Here is an 18,257-nt window from a genome sequence, read left to right as displayed (position 1 = left end):
TGGTGGTAGACAATAAAGTGGTTGCTTCTTATAAGTTGTTGGTTTTTTTTGAGACAGAGTCTCACTCTATCCACCAGGCTGGAATGCAGTGGCGCAATCTTGGCTCACTGCAACCTCCATCTCCTGGGTTCAAGCGATTCTCATGCCTCAGGCTCCCGAGTTGCTGGGATTACAGGCGTGTGCCACCATGCCCAGCTAATTTTTTTATTTTCAGTAGAGACAGGGTTTCGCCATGTTGGCCAGGCTGGTCTTGAACTCCTGACCTCAGGTGATCTGCATGCCTCACCCTCCCAAAGTGCTGGGATTACAGGCGTGAGCCACTGTGCCTGGCAAGTGCCATAAACTTGATTTGCCCCTGCTTAGTGAGCAGCTCTGAAAGACAGGCCTAGCCAGGTTAGGATTGTTGAATTTTAGGCTGTGTGACTGACTGGGAACCAGACCCCTGGTCCCCAGCTCTGTCCCTGGATTGGTCTCAGAAATCCTCAATGCAGAAAATTCAAGCTTTGATGTTTGGGAATGGTTGGTTTCTGGAAAAGAAATCTAGAGTGGCTACTGGGTGGCTATGAAGTAAATGACTTGAAGATATATGCTGTCAGTAAATGTTGAACATGAGTCAAGCTATAAAACACCAAAAGGCTGTCTATGTAGGCATTCTAATTCCTTTAGAAAATAATGATTCCTTCTGAACAAACTTACACACCCTTATAATTTATACATGTATTTTCTGTCTGTATAATTTAACCTCAATTTACAGGAATAGATTTATTAATTGGTAGTTTTTTTAAAAAAAAGAATTGCTCTAAAAAAATTTGCACAAAGCCAAGCCAAAAAAAAAACTGTTTTTTTTTTTTAACTAAGCCTGGATGTGTTAATAATGTTCTACGTGTATATGTTATACTTTTAAGAATTCAAATTCAGCATAAATTAGCAACAGGAAATGATATGTTGCTAACAAGCTCCTTTTCTTTTGAAGATTTGGCATATGAAATGTTATGATTGCGAAAGAAAACGTTTAATTGGTCAGAACCAGAGAAGATGAATAGAAAAGATCTGTCTTGCAGCTGAAAAGTCGCCTGATTAAGAATCACAGATAGGAATTATACAGTTAGAAGAGTTGTGTCATAGCTCATTTTCTTAAGAATGTGTAATTAATGGCTTCTTAAGAATTTAAACAGGTGTCATACGTTGATTTAAATGTCCTTTTGTTGAGAAATCTATTAATTCACCAGCGTGATGTAGTAAATGAGAAGACAGAGAAAGCCAGACCTCTAATTAACAAACCAAGGAACCATCAATAACTGCTTTCTTGATTCTTGTTTCATTCTCTCTTTTATGTAACTCGTGGTTCACATCATTTCATCTTTATTAGTGCTCTCCCTTCACATCACTTTCTTTATGCTTTAGTAGGACTCTGCTTCAGGCTAGACAGAAAGAAGATGGCTAGTGCTTCTGTTTGTTTCTGCGGCTTAATTACAAATGATTAGTCCTCTCATTCTGCCCACTCCTCAAAAGCTGCTCTTCCTCAAGGTTTGGTTGCCAATCTTCTGTTCTCTCTCTACATTTTCTGGACAGAGATCTCATCTACACCTCTGGTTTCAGCTGCCCTCCGCATATGATAATACTCAGACCTTAATCTCTGGCTATTTTTACAAATCCCCGTCTGCCGTCATTGTCACATAGTGCAAAAGAAACACATCCCTCCTCATCTCCATTCCCTGCAAACACCTCAGCAGATGGCACGATTGTTCATGCTAGAACCTGGGGAGTCATCTTGGATCCCCCATCATCCCACCAGTCAACAACCCCCAACAGCTTTCCATGCCACTTTTTCTCTCTTCCCCACGTGCACCCCTGCTGCTGCCTGAATATGTTGCTCATCATCTCCCCTCTGAGCTCCTACAACAGCTGATGGTCTGAATTGTGTCTTGCCAAAATCCGTAAGTTGAGGTTCCAATTCCCAGTGCCTCAGAATGGAACCATACTCAGAAATCAGATCTCTGAAGAGTTGATTAAGTTAAAATGAGGCTATTAAGGTGGACCTCTAATCCAGTAGGACTGGTGTCCCTATAAAAAAAGATTAGAGGCCAGGTATGGTAGGTTACCCCTGTAATACCAGCACTTTGGGAGGAGGAGGCAGGCAGATCACTTGAGGTCAGGAGTTTAAGACCAGTCTGGGCAACATAGTGAGACCCCATCTCTACTAAAAATACAAAAACTAGCCAGGCATGGTGGTGCGCATCTGTCATCCCAGCTACTTGGGAGGCTGAGGCACGAGAGTCACTTGAACCTAGGAGGTGGAGGCTGTAGTGAGCCGAGATCATGCCACTGCACTCCAGCCTGGGCTACAGAGCAAGACTCTGTCTCAAACAACAACAACAAAGAGAGTAGGACACAGGCAACACAGACGGATGACCATGTGAGGATGCAGAAAGATGACGGCCATCTGCAAGCCAAGGAGGGGGGTCTCAGAAGACACCAAGCCTTCCAACACCTTCATTAGGAACTTCCAGCCTCTAGGACTATGAGAAAATTTCTGAGTCACCTAGGCCGTGGATCTTTGTTATGGCAGCCCTAGCAGATGGAGACCCCCTCCTCCCCATTGTTTCTTTCTTTCTTTTTTCTTTTTTTGAGACAGAGTCTCACTCTATCACCCAGGCTGGAGTGCAGTGGCACGATCTCAGCTCACTGCAACCTCCACCTCCTGGGTTCAAGCAATTCTCCTGCCTCAGTCTCCCGAGTAGCTGGGACTACAGGCATGTGCCACCATGCCTGGCTAATTTTTGTATTTTTAGGGAAGACGGGGTTTCACCATGTTGGCCAGGCTGGTCTTGAATTCCTGACCTCAGGTGATCCACCCACCTTGGCCTCCCAAAGTGCTGGGATTACAGGTGTGAGCCACCTCGCCCAGCCATCCTGGTCTTTCTGTCACCAGTCTTGTGTCTTCCGATCCTCTCCCTCAGGCCAAGTGCACCACTGCACACTGGAATCACCTGGGGGCTTACAGAACATCTCTGCATGGAATCCACCATGAAGGGTCTCATGAAAGTGACGTGGGGTGTGGCCTAGGCACATACATGTGATATGCGGATACGTGTATATATGTATATGTATATTTTAAAATAAGCCTACTGGTCAGCAGGCTTTAACTCTGCAGTATCAGAGATGAACTTCTGAGATGCCCATTCCAGAGATGTTGATTCTATAAAATGGCAACAACAACAACAAAATACAGTCCTCAGGGGATTGTACCCGGCAGCCAAGGTTGGGAAGTACTCACCCAGAAGAATAAGTCTAGCTCATCAGATGCCGTATGAGACGTTCTTCGATCTGGTTTCTTGCTACCTCCCCAACCAAACTCGCAACACCAAACTTTTGGCCAGTCCTGGCTGTTCCCACCTCCTGACCTTACCTGTCTGCTCACTGGTTTGCTTTCTCCATGCCCCTCCCCCTTTCCCTCTGACTCTTCCCACTTTGATTCTTGCTCAGATGTCACCCCCTCTGGAAGACTTCCTGGGTCTCTCCTTGCTGTGCCAACGTCACATCTAGGCACATCTCTCCCATTGCTCCTCGCTGGGTGTTGTGTGCAGGGTGACAGAGCTGGCTCCCCAGTAGACTATGAGCTGCCTGAGGCAAGGACGTCATCTATTCACCTCTGTGTCCCAGGGCCCAGCACTCTGCCTGACACGTAGTTGGCACTCAATGTTTACTGATGGAAAGATGGCTAGAAGTGGGTGCAGATGTCACCCAGTGATGAACAGAAAGTCACTGCAGTGTCTTGATGCTGGTGCTTTTCGAGGGGACCCATGTTTCGTTGTTGACAGCAGGTACCCAGAGCCCTTGCCATGAGCCCCTGCCTCTATTGCATGCAGCACTACCATCGTATGTGACACCCATATTTGGGGAATCTTGGCTGTTTGCTTCCCTGTCTCTCCACCCTTACAGCTGACACTTCCCCTTCCGACTTACAAGTCCCTAAAGTGTTAAATTTCTACAAAGAAAACACATGCACTCCCATTGGGAGCCGAACATTATAGCTGATTTTAAACACGCTAAGAGGCAAGTTCCTCGTGGTGGTTCTGCCAGGCCCTGAGGTGGGCGGTTGAAGTGCAGGCTCCACAACTGCCTGTTCCTCCAGCTGAGCCTGCTCCTGAGTTCCCAGGGGTGCTGGCAGAACTGTTCTGTTCCATAACTTCAGGGAAGGCAGAGGCTTCTGGAAAATGTGGGGCTGCCGAGAGGCTTCGCGCCTCAGCTGCAAAAACTAGAGGGTTTTTTTTTTTTGTCTTCCTTTCTTCCTTCCTTTTTCTCTCTCCCTCTCTCGCCCTCACCTGCCTCGCTTCCTCTCTCCCTCCTCTTTCTCTCTCTTTTCCACTTCCTTTCTTTCTTCTCTTCCTTTCTCTTTCTCCTCGCTCTCCTCTTTCTCTCTCCACTACCTGTCTATTCCCCCTGTCTTTTCCTCTCTCCTTTCCCTCTCTTCCTCTCTCTTTCCTCTTCCTACCCCCTCTTCTCTTTCCCTCTTTCTTCTTTCTTTCATAACCTCTCTTCCTTTCCCTGTCCTTCCCACGTCACTCTCCCAGATCTTACCTTTCTTCTTCTTCTTTTTTTTTTTTGTCTTTATGCTCTGTTGGACTGAGAAAGGAAATATTGTCCAACAAACACAAAACCTTACTGTGTTTTGTTTTTGTTTTTGTTTTTTGTTTTTTGATTTTTGTTTTTTTGTTTTTTGTTTTGAGATAGAGTCCCTCTGGAGTGCAGTGGTGTGATCTCGGCTCACTGCAACCTCCACCTCCCGGGCTCATGCCTCAGCCTTCCAAGTAGCTGGGACTACAGGTGAGCACCACCATGCCTGGCTAATTTGGGGCATTTTTAGTAGAGATGGGGTTTCACCATATTGGCCAGGCTAGCCTCGAACTCCTGACCTCAAGCGATCTGCCCACCCCAGCCTCCCAAAGTGCTGGGATTATAGGCATGAGCACCTGGCCACACTTACTATATTAAGGTTTTCTTTATTTTATTTTTTAAAATTTTACACACACACACACACACACACACACACACACACACACACATTATATATAATATTGTTTTCTTTAATTTGAGACAGGGTTTTGCTATGTTGCCCAGGCTGGTCTCAAACTTCTGGGCTCAAGTGATATGCCTGCCTCAGCCTCCCAAACTGCTAGGATTACAGGCATGAGCCACTGTGCCCCGGCCTTCACCTTTCCTGAAGTTGATGACACACAGACAGGATATGTTACGAGCACTGCCCTCTGTGGCCTGCAGGCTGACTGGAATGAAAGGCGTGTCAGCGTCCCCGGGACAGTGTGGAGCCTTCTCTGGGGCTTGGTCCCGGGTGGTCTGAGGATTGCTTTGTCTCCAGACACTGGGCCTCCTGTGACTTGGTCAGCAGTATTAAGATACGAACTTCTGAACTGCTCATTCTAGAGATGTGGATTTTATAAAATGGCAACAATAACAACAATGAAAACCCAGAAGCCATGGAGGATCCCAGAACTGGTCAGGCTGGGATGCTTGGTTCCTGCCAGTGTCCACCAGCTCTGTCCCTACCCCACACACCTGCTCAGTGTTTTTTTTTTTTTCTTCCAGTCCACAGCTTCTTCCCGGCTTTTCCTGCCCACAAAACTGTTTAAATGAATGGACAACTGAACACTTTCCTTTTAAAGGTCATTCCTGCCTCAGAAGTCTTTGTATTAATAGGTGGTCTGCTTTCACAGAAGGCCTCAGGAATGTGACCACGATGTGATGCTGGTTGCTATTGTAGTGACCCCAGAACTATGGAGAAGGCAACCCCCGCCTGGGTGTGGCAGACAGCGTGTGGTTGCTCCAGGGCCAGATTTGCCTAGGTTCAAGTCCTGGGTCTGCTGCTCACTGGGTGTGAACTCTAGGATCATTCTGCTCACCTCTGTGTCTGTTTCTCACCCGTAACATGGGCGCCATGATGGTCTGCACCTGCCATGTTGTTACAGCACAAATAAGTCAATCCAGTACAGCCAAGCACACAGGGTGAGCTCCCTAAACTGTTTCTGGCCCCAACACTCCCTCCCCCAGTTCTAGTCCTTCTGTTTTCTAAAGCATAAAATTCTCTTAGATCTTCATCCCCACAACCTAAGGCTTTGAGTTGTACTAAACTGCAAATACCAACAGGGTTAACGTTCTAAACAGCAATTAGCCGTTTACACTTCAGTATGAGTTAAGGTCCTAAAAAATGATGAGTTGTCATTTACTGAGAGTGTGCCATGACCCAGGCACTTTGCTAAGCTCTTTCACAAACAATCTTCTTTTAAAAGAAATATTATATTTTACGTTCCGGGGTACAGGTGCGGGACGTGAAGGTTGTTACATAGGTAAACGTGTGCCGTGGTGGTTTGCTGCACCTGCCAACTCATCGTCTAGGTATTAAGCCAGCATGCATTCACTATTTTTCCTGATCTTCTCCCCTCCCCCCACCCCCCAAGAGGCCCCAGTGTGTGTTGTTCCCCTCCCTGTGTCCATGTATTCTCATTGTTCAGCTCCCACTTACAAGTGAGAGCATGCAGTGTTGGGTTTTCTGTTCCTGTGTTAGTTTGCTGAGGATTACGGCTTCCAACTCCATCCATGTCCCTTCAGAGGACATGATCTCATTCCTTTTTGTGGCTGCATAGTATTTCGTGGTGTGTGTGTACCACATTTTCTTTATCCAGTCTATTACTGATGGGCATTTGGGTTGATTCCATGTCTTTGCTATTGCTACAGTGAACATATGCACACATGTATCTTTGTAACAGAATGATTTATATTCCTTTGGATATATAACCAGTAATGGGATTGCTGGGTCAAATGTTATGTCTGGTTCTAGGTCTTTGAGGAATTGTCACACTGTCTTCCACAATGGTTGAACTAATTTACATTCCCACCAACAGTGTAAAAGTATTCCTATCTCTCCACAGTCTCACCAGCATCTGTTGTTTCTTGACTTGTTAATAATCACCATTCTGACTGGCGTGATCTGAATTCTAACTCACCAGTATCTACCTGGCAAGAGATGGCATCTCATTGTGGTTTTGATTTGCATTTCTCTAAAGATCAGGGATGTTGAGCTTTTTTTTCCTACATTTGTTGGCTGCATAAATGTCTTCTTTTGAGAAGTGTCTGTTCATGTCCTTTGCCCACTTTTAAATGAAGTTGTTTCTTTTTATTCTTGTAAATTTGTTTAAGTTCCTTGTAGACTCTGGATATTAGACTTTTGTCAGATGGGTAAGTTGCAAAAATATTTTCCCATTCTGTAGGTTGGTTGTTTGCTCTGATGATAGTTTCTTTTGCTGTGCAGAAGCTGTTTAGTTTAATTCATCCCATTTGTTAATGTTTGCTTTTGTTGCAATTTCTTTTGACATTTTCACATGAAATCTTTGTCTATGCCTATGTCCTGAATGGTATTGCCTAGATTTTCTTCTAGAGTTTTTGTAGTTTTGAGTTTTACATTTAAGTATTTAGTCCATCTTGAGTTAATTTTTGTATAACATATAAGGAAGGAGTCCAATTTCAATTTTCTGCATATGGCTAGCCATTTCTCCTAGCACCATTTATTAAATAGGGAATCCTTTCTCCATTGCTTGTTTTTGTCAGACAAACAATCTCATTTAATCCTCATGCAACCTTATGAGGTCAGAAATTGCCCAAAGTCACACAGCAAATGAGTAGTGGAGCCTAGATTTGAACCTAGGTCATTCTAGCTCTTTGCACAGTGAAAAAGAATGACTCATAGGTTGAGTGCCTTTGATGTAGCAGATGCCATGCTAAACTCCATTTTATGGATGCAGAAACTGAGTCTCAGATAAAGTAACCAGCCCAAGGCGTAAGATAGGTAATGGTGAATTAAAATTCAGATCCCCTCCATCTGATATGAAAAATTGTGCTCTTAATGGTCCCACCTTGCTGCAAAGCTCAGTGACTCCAGCAAGGCAGTGGGGCAGGGCTAGGTTAGGACACAGAAACAAAAGGCAAACGTTTGAGCCCAGGAGTTCAAGACCAGCCTGGGCAACATGGCGAAACCCCATCTCTACAAAAAATACAAAAAAATAGCTGGGCTTGGTGGCACATGCCTGTGGTCTCAGCTACTCGGGAGGCTGAAGTGGGAGGATCATTTGAGCTCAGGGAGGTCAAGCCTGCCGCGAGCCATGATCGTGCCACTGCAATCCAGTCTGGGTGACAGCGTGAGACACTGTCTCAAAAAAAAGGACAACATGTTTCTTCTTCACAGTCACCATTTACGTCACCACCCAGATACATGAGTACTTCTCACGATGGTAAGGCTGGGTAAAGGATGTGGGCCCCACAAGCAGCCGGCTTGGATTTGACTTCTCAATTTGAAGAACTATCTGATGTTGGGCTTGTTACTTAACCTCTCTGGGCCTCTGTTTCCACATATGTGAAATGAGGATATTAATGGTGACTGTCTTATCAGGTTGCAAAGATTTGATGAGTCAATCTGGGCGAAACAATTAGGACAGTGCCTGGCACATCATCCATGATGGTTCTTATGAAATATTATCACTGACAGGAAGATCTAAGAATATCAATCACTGCAGGGTAGGAACTGTGTCTTCATGAGTTATGTCTTTATTCAAGGAGGAAACAAAACAAAGAGAAAAAGAAAAACAACCAAAAAAAATAAAAAACAAAACAAAACATTAAGAGCACCTTTCATATCAGACTGAGGTATCTGAATTCTAACTTACCACTAACTACCTGTGGGCCTTGGGCCAGTTACTTTATCTGAGACTCAATTTCTGCATCCATAAGTGGAGTTTAGCATGGCATCTGCTACATCAAAGGCACCCAACCTTTTAGCCATTCTTTTTTACAGTGCAATAAGCTAGAAAGACCTAGGTTCAAACCTAGGCTCCACTACTCATTTGCTAAACAGATGAACAGAAAACCTCCAGCTGAGAACTCCTTCTCAGGGCAGCTCAGGCTTCAGCACAATTCCAGGCTCCCTGCCCAGGACAGTGTCCCCTGGAGTTTAAGCTGAAGCACCCGCTCATGGGGTGCCCTCCATACACACTGGCCATAAGCTTGGCCAAGCATGGACCAGATAGAGTGGTCTGTGCCCAGACTGGATTTCAGCGCCTTCTCACTAGAGGGTGACATCCCATAGGAGCGCCAGAGAGCTGTGTCTTTGGAGTCAAGCCAACCTGGCAAGGCCAGCTCTATAGTGTCACCTGGAGTTCATGGTTTCACCCTCTGAGCCTGTTTCTTGGCCTGTAAACTGGGGACAGTGATACCTGGATCGAAGCTTTGTTATGAGGATTAAGTGGGAAAAAAGAAAAAAAACACATATCTTAATGTGTTTTCAATAAAACACATATCTTAATGTGGTTTCAATAAAAGGCAGTGGCCGTCGTTATTCTAAGTGTTACTGTTAACTTGGTAGCCTCCTCAGGTTAGCTATCCAGCAGGAATGGCTACTGGCTGGGTTTTGAGCCTAGCACAATCACCAAGTCTCAGCCCCCGAGTCCCCCTGGAAGGGACCCCTGGCTTCACGAGGCCAGTAGAAGACACAGCTGAGAGACACGCTGAGGAACAGGGCTGCAGACACAAGTTTGTGACTCTCAGTACATTTTTTTTTTTTATACTGAGTCTTGCTCTGTCCCCCAGGCTGGAGTGCAGTGGCGTGATCTTGGCTCACTGCAAACTCTGCCTCCCAGGTTCAAGCGATTCTCGTGCCTCAGCCTCCCAAGTAGCTGGGATTAGAGGTGTGTACCACCACACCCATTAAATTATGTATTTTTAGTAGAGATGGGGTTTCACCTCATTGGCCAGGCTGGTCTTGAACACCTGACCTCAAGTGATCCTCCTGCCTCGGCCTCCCAAAGTGCTCAATACTCTTCTTAATTAACTAACAAAGGAAATCAGGCCTGGCTCCTTCTCTGGGGCTTCTTTTCCAAACTAGTGCAGACCCAGTTTTTTCACCATCTGCCTGTGGCATGCTTTGGGCATGGGGAGCCCTCTCTAGTATCCCCTCATGGCACCGTTAGAGCGACTTCATTATGTATAAAGAGAGACTGTAGAACAGCAGGACTGGATTTTTAATAAACAGTGAAAGTTTATACATCAAAATTAATTTTATCTTCTTCAAAGGAGTCAGATACCTGGGAGGCTGTGTGCAAATTCTAAACATTTTGTGAACTTTGCCTTTGGGTTCTTCTTTAAAGCCTCTAGCACATTCTTTCTTGCATCCTCAGAGTTAACATGCCCTCTTCTTTTCAGGGTAGATTTAATTTTTGGAAATAGCCAAAAGATATTTGAAGCAGAACCTGCGAAATAAAAGAGGTTAGTCATGCAGAATAGTAATACGTTAGAATCAAAAATAAGGTTATACTTAGAAAATATTGATTTGCCTTTTTGATGTTGCACATGTATAATCTGGCTCTGAAATCAGTGGCACGAAGTGGACTTCCAAACAAGCCTGAGCAATAGAAGTAGATGTGGAAATAACTTCGGCTTCCCAAGGCAAATACTTTGATAGGAACAAACAACCATTTAGATATAAAAGATGTGATACATTCCTATAAAAAGAATTTGACCTTATGTCATTATAGGCACACCTCATATTTCAATTATTCATATAGTTTTTCTTGAGCAATTGCTGGTTTAAGAATAATGTCATGTCTTTTGCATGCTTATATCATTTGGATATTTCCTTCCTTCCTTCCTTCCTTCCTTCCCTCCTTCCTTCCTTCCTTCTTTCCCTCCCTCCTTCCTTCTTTTCTTCCTTCCTTCCCTCCCTCCCTCCTTCTCTCCCTCCCTCCCTCCCTCCCTTCCTTCCTTCCTTCCTTCCTTCCCTCCTTCCTTCTCAGGCATATGTTGAAACAATTAGACTAAAAGATGATGAAATACTCAAGGTACAAACCAAAGAAGACGGAGATGTCTTTATGTGGTTGAAGCATGAAGCTACCCGAGGCAATGCAGCAGCTCAGGTAAAAATACAAGCTACTGTCTTGGGGATTTTATCAGCCATGATAGACTGGGTTATACTGTGGTAATGAAAAATCTGAAACCTCAGTGGCTTAAAACAATGCCAGTTTATTTCTTACTCACACTACCTATCCAATAGGGGTTGTCAGGGGCAGGCCATAGTTGTCACAATCCCTTAAGAGTCCAAGCTGACAGAGGTTTCCAAAACCATCACAGTCAGGCCATGGCCATAGCGCTTTACCAGCTGGCTAATGCTTCTGCCCACAAGTGGGATATTTCACTGGCCAATGCAAATCATGTGGCCTCTCTTGACTTCAAGTTCTGTGACTCACCCAGAAGGACGGAAAGCCACAATAGTTACGACCAGCCCTAAAGACTACCATCAGGTGCACTGATGCATCCATCAGATAGAAAAACAAGGTGCACCCTGGGATGCAGGGGAAATTAGACAGGTGTCCAGAAGACCATGAACTCAGCTAGGAGAACAATAGAAAGTCATTTATGGCTTGTTGGACCAAAAGGATCAACCTTGTCTCTTGAACATCTCTTGTCTTTGGATGGACTTTTAAGAGGTACGAGAAAGGGCAGACGGCTGGGGAAGCACCCTCTCTGCTTCCCTGCTTTGATTTTGCTATGAAGAGGAGCCCGTTGTGGGAGCCTGTGAAGGCTGATTGCACCAGGAGGAAGCCTTCTTCCCACAGGAAGGATTTAGCTTTGGCTTAGTGCTCCCTGTGAGTGCAGCAGCGTCGGGAAGAGCCTCTGGGGCTGCTAAGGAGGCTGATGCCCAGAGATGGGAAAGGGAAAGAAAAAAGAAAGGAGTCACAGGCATTGACAAAGCAGACAGTACAGGGGCTTTTTTTTTTTTTTTTTTTTTTGATTCAGGGTCTCACTCTGTTGGGCAGGCTGAAGCGCAGCGGCATGATCGTAGCGCACTGCAGCTTCAAAGTCCTGGGCTCAAGTGATCCTCTAGCCTCAACCTCCCGAGTAGCTGGGACTACAGGCATCTGCCACCATGCCATGCCCTGCTAATTTTTAATTTTTTGTGTAGAGATGGGGTCTTGCTATGTTTCCCAGATTGGTCTTGAACTCCTGGCCTCAAGCAATTCTCCTGCTTATGCCTCTCAAAGTGCAGGAATTAAGGCCCACCATACCTGGCCCAAGAGGCTCTTCTGTAACAGGTCTCCCTCCTCTCTATAGGGGTCTTCCTCACATTTCAGGAGATACTTTGGTGGAAGTTATAAGTATTGGGGAGGAAAAGGGAAGAGAACGAGATGAGAGGAGAAGCAGAAAGAAGGAAGGACAATAAGGGACCCATGTGGAACTAGAATGTTAACACACGTTGCTCTGGCCACATTCCTGGGCATCTGTCCCTGGTCTGCAGTCTTTCTAGTACAGGAAGGAATTCCAATGTATAGCTCTGGGAATGACTCTGCCAGAGCTTGCATTAACTTTTCTAACCATAGGCACTTCTTTCTTCCTTTGTTCACTAAGTCTTTGTTGAGCAGCTTCTAAGACCTACTGAGCTCTGCTGGGTTGGGGGACCAACAGACAGGGGCAAAGATAAGTAACATCTTGAGGTTCCTCCCTCCCAAGAGCTTCCAGCCTCCAGTCTGATGGTGGAGCCAGCCATGTAGACAAATGATAAGATAAGAGATCAGTGCTATAGAAGGATGCCCTAATGATACAGATGTGCAGAGACCTCCATGCCAATCTCTGGGCCAAAAGAAAGGGCAATACCTCCCAAAAGAGTGCCATTTGAGGAGTTCTGATTATTAACGAAGTTCCAGCTAGCTCTGGTCCTGGGTACAGTAGATACACACACACACACACACACACACACACACACACACATACATACACACACACGAACCATTTCTGGCTTGCATTAAGGGCTTGTATTTACATAAGTCCACATCCAGGGCTCTGGCCTCCAGTTGGAAGATAAAGTGTATCTAATCCTTGGTTCTCAATCTAAAACATTGTAAAATAGGTTTGCTCTCCCACCTTTCAAAATCTTGTGTTAAGCATTATACAGGGAAAGTCATTGTTCTAAATTGCTATTATCTTTAAGCAACGATTGGCCCAGATGCTGTTCTGGGGGCAGCAAGGTGTGGCCAAGAATCCCGAAGCAGCAATTGAGTGGTACGCCAAGGGCGCCCTGGAGACGGAGGATCCTGCGTTAATCTATGACTATGCCATTGTGCTATTCAAGGTAAGAATCACTGAATTCGTGCTGAAATTGTGCAATTCTTATCAGACTCCTGAGCAGTTTCCTGTGGGCGGGCTGGCAAACAGGGAGTCGATAACTGAAGAAACTTAGTATATGCTTCTGTCACTCTTGATGGAAAAGGATGTTGGCTAAAAAGGCAGAGTCAGAAGCAGTTCCCTGTTCTCATTTTTAATCATTAGTCTTATGTTTGGCACCTGGATTCTCTGTGCTTTCGCAAGAACCACAGCATTCTGGAGGAGACACCCAAATTTTATCGATTGGCGCTCAGCCGCCAGCCCCCACAGGCACTGCAAGTTTGCCACCAGGCAGAGTTCTCTTTTAATTACAGCTTAAACATAGTGTGTAATTGGGCTGGATCCCAACAATCCTGCTGATGAAAATAAAGATCTTGGTTTTAAGCCAACAGGAGAGGGGTGAGAAGAGCCTAGGAGACAAGCATGAAAGTCCCACCTCTGCAACTATCAGGTATCTCCTTGGAGTCACCTCATCTCATGGGACAGTGGCAATGACCACAGACTGAGTGAGATAATAAGACCAATGAACTTTGGGGACCGTAAAATGCCATGTTCTTTATACAAAATAGTATGGCTTGGCACGGTGGCTCACACCTGTAATCCCAGCACTTTGGGAGGCCAAGGTGGGTGGATCACCTAAGGTCAGGAGTTCAAGATAAGCCCGGCCAACATGGTGAAACCCCGTCTCTATTAAAAATACAGAAATTAGCCAGGCATGGTGGCTGTGCCTGTAATCCCAGCTATTCAGGAGGCTGAGGCAGGAAAATTGCTTGAACCTGGGAGGCAGACATTGCAGTGAGCCAAGATCGTGCCACTGCACTCCAGCCTGGGCGAGACAGCCACACTCCATCTCAGAAAAAAAAAAAAATTAGTAATAGTTCACACTAATTGAGTGGTTGTTACCTGCTTTGCATGTATTAATGCATTAAATCCTCACAACCAACTTACGAGGTTGGTACCTTGGTGTATTATGATTGCTGTTCATTTACATGGAGACAAAGGCACAGAAAGGTTTTGTAATTTGCCCAAGGTCACCCAACTGGTACATTTCTGACCTGGGACTGGGATCTAGGAAGTCTGGCTTCACAGTCTGTGTTCATCATCCCCAAACACAGAGACATCAATTCATCAATCTTGGAAAAGTAAAAAGCTTTGGCTTTGGTAAGGAAATTCTTGGACTTATGTCCATACCCAAAGAAAGCAGCTGCCCCCAAAAAACAAGCATCTTCAAACAAGGCCAGGCCCAGCTCCAGAACACAGCTGTGGCCACTCAGTAATTAACTATGACTGTGGCTACATTTCTAACCCTCCCTACCCTATCAAAGCCTGAAAACCTATTGGTTGTTGTGGTTTCCAAATTGAGGTCCCAGACCTTCTCTTTCCAGTTGTCAAATCAACATAGAAATGTTTTGAATCTGAGCCATATGCGAATGCATTCATGTATTTGTTCAATAAGCATCCATTCCATTCCGGGCTGACCAATGCCAGGCTCTGGGCTAGACGGAGGGGCACATGGGTTCATGAGTCACGTCCCTGACCTCAGGGAGCTCATACACAGAGAGGAAGGCAGAGGACCTAGATCAATAAGCACAGAGGAGCAGCACCTGTCCACCAGAGTGGAGGCCGATTGTTGTCCAAAGATAAAGGCACAAATCGGACATTATGTCTGCCTACCAAGATCTCACAATCTACAGGGAGAGGCAAATCCAGAAATAGATGACTCTGGGAGTGACATAATGCCTTCTCTGGGTTTGCTTTCTCACATCTTAAGGCTTTTTTTGCAGAGAGCAGGGGTTCTGCATTCTTGCTAAGTTTTCTCTGGGTGGGAGGAAGGAAGCCCTTTATTAGCATCTCAGGGAAGATTTCCACCTGTGGCTAGAAGATCTCCTCAAGTGTATTCTGTGTGAAAGAACCCCAAGCTGAAAATGGGCTTTCCATATGCAAAGAACAGTAAGTGGATTTGACTGAGTGGGGGCATCGGGCTTTATGCAAAGATGGTACCAAGATGGTGGCTGTGGTTCATTCCAGGTAGTTGAGTCCATCTTATCTTGCAGCCACATGAGGATAAAGCTTTGACTTCGACAGCAGCAACTGTCCTCCATCCATTCACTCAGTGGATAGTTACTGAGTACTCACGATGTACCAGGCTTCACATTTCTCTCATTTAACAACTTCCAATACTACTCAGATTCATGTAGAGTACATTGTCTTTGTGCAAGAAAAGTCATCCCACTTTTGACTCAATAGCGGGTATAGTGTAAACATCCCTATTCTAGAGTGTGTGGGTTGTCATTGCAGCTCCAACTGTGAGGCTTTGGCTAAGTCAACCACTCTGGGCCCCCATTTTATTTCTTCAAAACAAAAGAGAATTGGAGAAGATAAACTTATTATACTTCAACCGGGCGCCAACGTTCTGTGATTCTGGTCTTTCTGATGCTTTTCCAGAAGTCCAGAAAGCTTGTCTCCTCCCCTCTCCAGTTACTCCAAGTGTCCTTCTATGTCCTTTTCCCTCTCCTCTTCCTCCCTAACTAAATGAAGCAGTGGTGCCATTCTGAAAAATATTTTCATCTTCCACTTTGCTTCAGTTCATTGGTTTTATTAAATAAGCAAGTTAAAGTCGAGTAGAAACTTGGCATATGTAATTTAACCTTCAGTTGGATTCACAGCTTTATTTGGGGTCCTGAAAGATAGACAATCAAGCATATCCTGCATGGTTCCTGGATCCTGTAAGGAGGTTATGAACTGAAATAGGCAGAAGAAAATAGAGAATGGCGGTTACAAGCTTGGATTCTGGAGTCCACCTGTCTGGATTCAAATTCTGCCCCCATTTCCCAATGTGTGACTAAGAGCACATTTCTCAGATGAGAATAACAGCAGCACCTCAGGTAGGGTCGATGAAGCACTTAGACAGTGCTTGGCCAACGTTAATTAACACAGGAACAGTAACCAGCGCTGTTTCCATTTACTATAGAGCTAAGCGTTTAAATAGAGTTTATAGGTGTGTTTGTTGCAAAACCCTCTCACATCCAAATCACAGGCGATCCTGTCAACTGTTGTCTGAGTCCAGGAGGACCCCATGTGGCACATGGGGATTGGGGGTATCAGTAATTCTGAGTTTGGAAGCAGCAGTGGTTTACAGTCACCTCCATCCCTTGCCTGGCATCTTTGCTTTCAGATCTATGTCAAGAGATACTCAAGGACCTCCTTCCACTCTACCCTTGAGCCCACCATCTCCCCAGTGGTCCTCCAGACATCTCAGTGTGTTCCACAGAGTTTCTCTCTTATGACAAGAACCCCAAAACGCATGTCTCTCTGTAGTGGACAAACCATCTCATCTGGAAGAACCTTGTTAGTTTCTGTTAGTTACATCTGAGGCAACCGATTCTGCTGCCTTCTATCTTCTGTGGAGCCAGTTCTTGAGCTGATTCTGAAGCAACAATATTCCACCCTGGAGATCCCAGTCAAGGCTGATGAAGCCTGCAAGTTACAGCCTGGTAACTCTTGACTGCCCAACACAGATAATGTGCTTTATCTGGCTGGCAAATTAGGTAATCCCAAGAGGAAAGCATCCAGGATGACCAAACTCATTTAACCTGATTCATAGCTTCCCCCAGTAGTACCTGTGGATTGACAGGGTTGCAACTGACACAGCGATTACTGCTAAGCTGCGAAGTTGAGGTTTGTTGCCTCTGCTCCACAAATATAAGCGAAATAATAATGATGATGATGATGAAACAGCACTACCTATAGAAATCCCTAAGCTTGGGTTTAAATGAAGAAAGTTAGGATTTTATTTTTAAGTATTTTATATCCAACACCAATGTGTCTGTATGTGTGCAGTCTGGTTGTATTTTCTTTGTAATCATCGCTGTTTATCAATGTTTAGGGTCAAGGAGTAACAAAGAACAGACGGCTTGCCTTAGAGCTGATGAAGAAAGCAGCTTCCAAGGTAACACATGCATATTGTCAGAGGGAAACAGTTCCACCACACACACCCACACGCTCTCGCATGTCTAAAAGAGGAAATGGCCAGCCTCTTCCTACAAAGCCCTAAGGTAGAAATGGGGTGGTGAGCGGTTGGTCGCCAGCACGGCACCCCCACTGCAGTGGTTAGTCACTTTTTAGTTACAATACATACAGAAACTTGCCACAATGGGGGCAGCAAAATTCAAAAGCTGAATTCACCTTCCAGTCAATAGCATTCGAGTTGATTTTGTTTGAAGGCTAAAATTATAATCAGGAGCTGCCCTGATAACAAGCAGCAGGACCCCTGGAAATTGGATGGGTATAAATGCCATTGAATTCAGGAAACCAGAAGCCTAACTCCTTTGAAGGTTAACTCTATGGTGTCCACTTCCCATTTGTTTCCAGTGCATTGATAACAGGGCTATTTATTAAGTTTATTGCTAGGTTTGGGAATTATTTTGCTTTTGTCACTATTTACATTTAAGTGGTATCTTCAAGTCAGCTAGTTCCTATACAGCTCTACAGAATGGAGGTTACAATGTTGCTTTCTAGGGGCCCCCACCCACACATGCACACATATACATACACACATATGCCCAATGCATGCACAGCCACATGTGCATACTCATATGTGCATGCATACCGACGTCCAGATAAATAGATTTGCAGAAACTACTGTAAATCTACACCTTGACAAAGCACCTTATAGCCCCGTTGGCACCTGGATGTGCCTCCCAAGGCTGCCAATATTTGCCTTAACGATGAAGACTCCTAAAATGACCATGCTGATTTTTCTTCCTCATTCTTGTCTCTTGAGGAGTTCAAAGTTGCATACAGCAGGAAGTTGGAGCATGGAATGAGAGACCTAAAATATTGTTCCTCTATCTGTGTGTTGTCAAGAGGACACATGACCCAGGAAGAGGGAACCCCCTGATATGTACCCCAGCTCCTGACCCCAACAGAAACTCTAGGGCAGAAGTAGAAAAGTAGCTTAATGGTAGTCATGGAAGTCATTGATTCCAGAGCACCCTAAAATGGGGCCGTGGGGGGGTTTCTTGGAAGCTGTGAAATTTGCA

The 18,257-nt window shown here is 45.0% G+C and overlaps 1 protein-coding gene across 1 annotated transcript in view; it reads left to right on the top strand.

Annotated features, from left to right (window-relative positions):
* The window catches only part of SEL1L3 (SEL1L family member 3), a 118,224-nt gene that overhangs the window by 64,004 nt on the left and 35,963 nt on the right, over nt 1-18,257 (top strand). The window contains exons 12-14 of the mRNA XM_054553789.2: nt 10,854-10,973; nt 13,043-13,183; nt 17,102-17,164. Of these exons, the coding sequence (XP_054409764.2) occupies nt 10,854-10,973; nt 13,043-13,183; nt 17,102-17,164 (324 nt within the window). The remainder of the gene's footprint in view (nt 1-10,853; nt 10,974-13,042; nt 13,184-17,101; nt 17,165-18,257) is intronic.

The sequence above is a fragment of the Pongo abelii genome, chromosome 3 (assembly GCF_028885655.2).
Source record: "Pongo abelii isolate AG06213 chromosome 3, NHGRI_mPonAbe1-v2.0_pri, whole genome shotgun sequence".
In the NCBI taxonomy this organism is placed as follows: domain Eukaryota; kingdom Metazoa; phylum Chordata; class Mammalia; order Primates; family Hominidae; genus Pongo; species Pongo abelii.
Note: the sequence above shows the minus strand (reverse complement) of the source record. Positions and strands in the feature narration are given on the sequence as shown.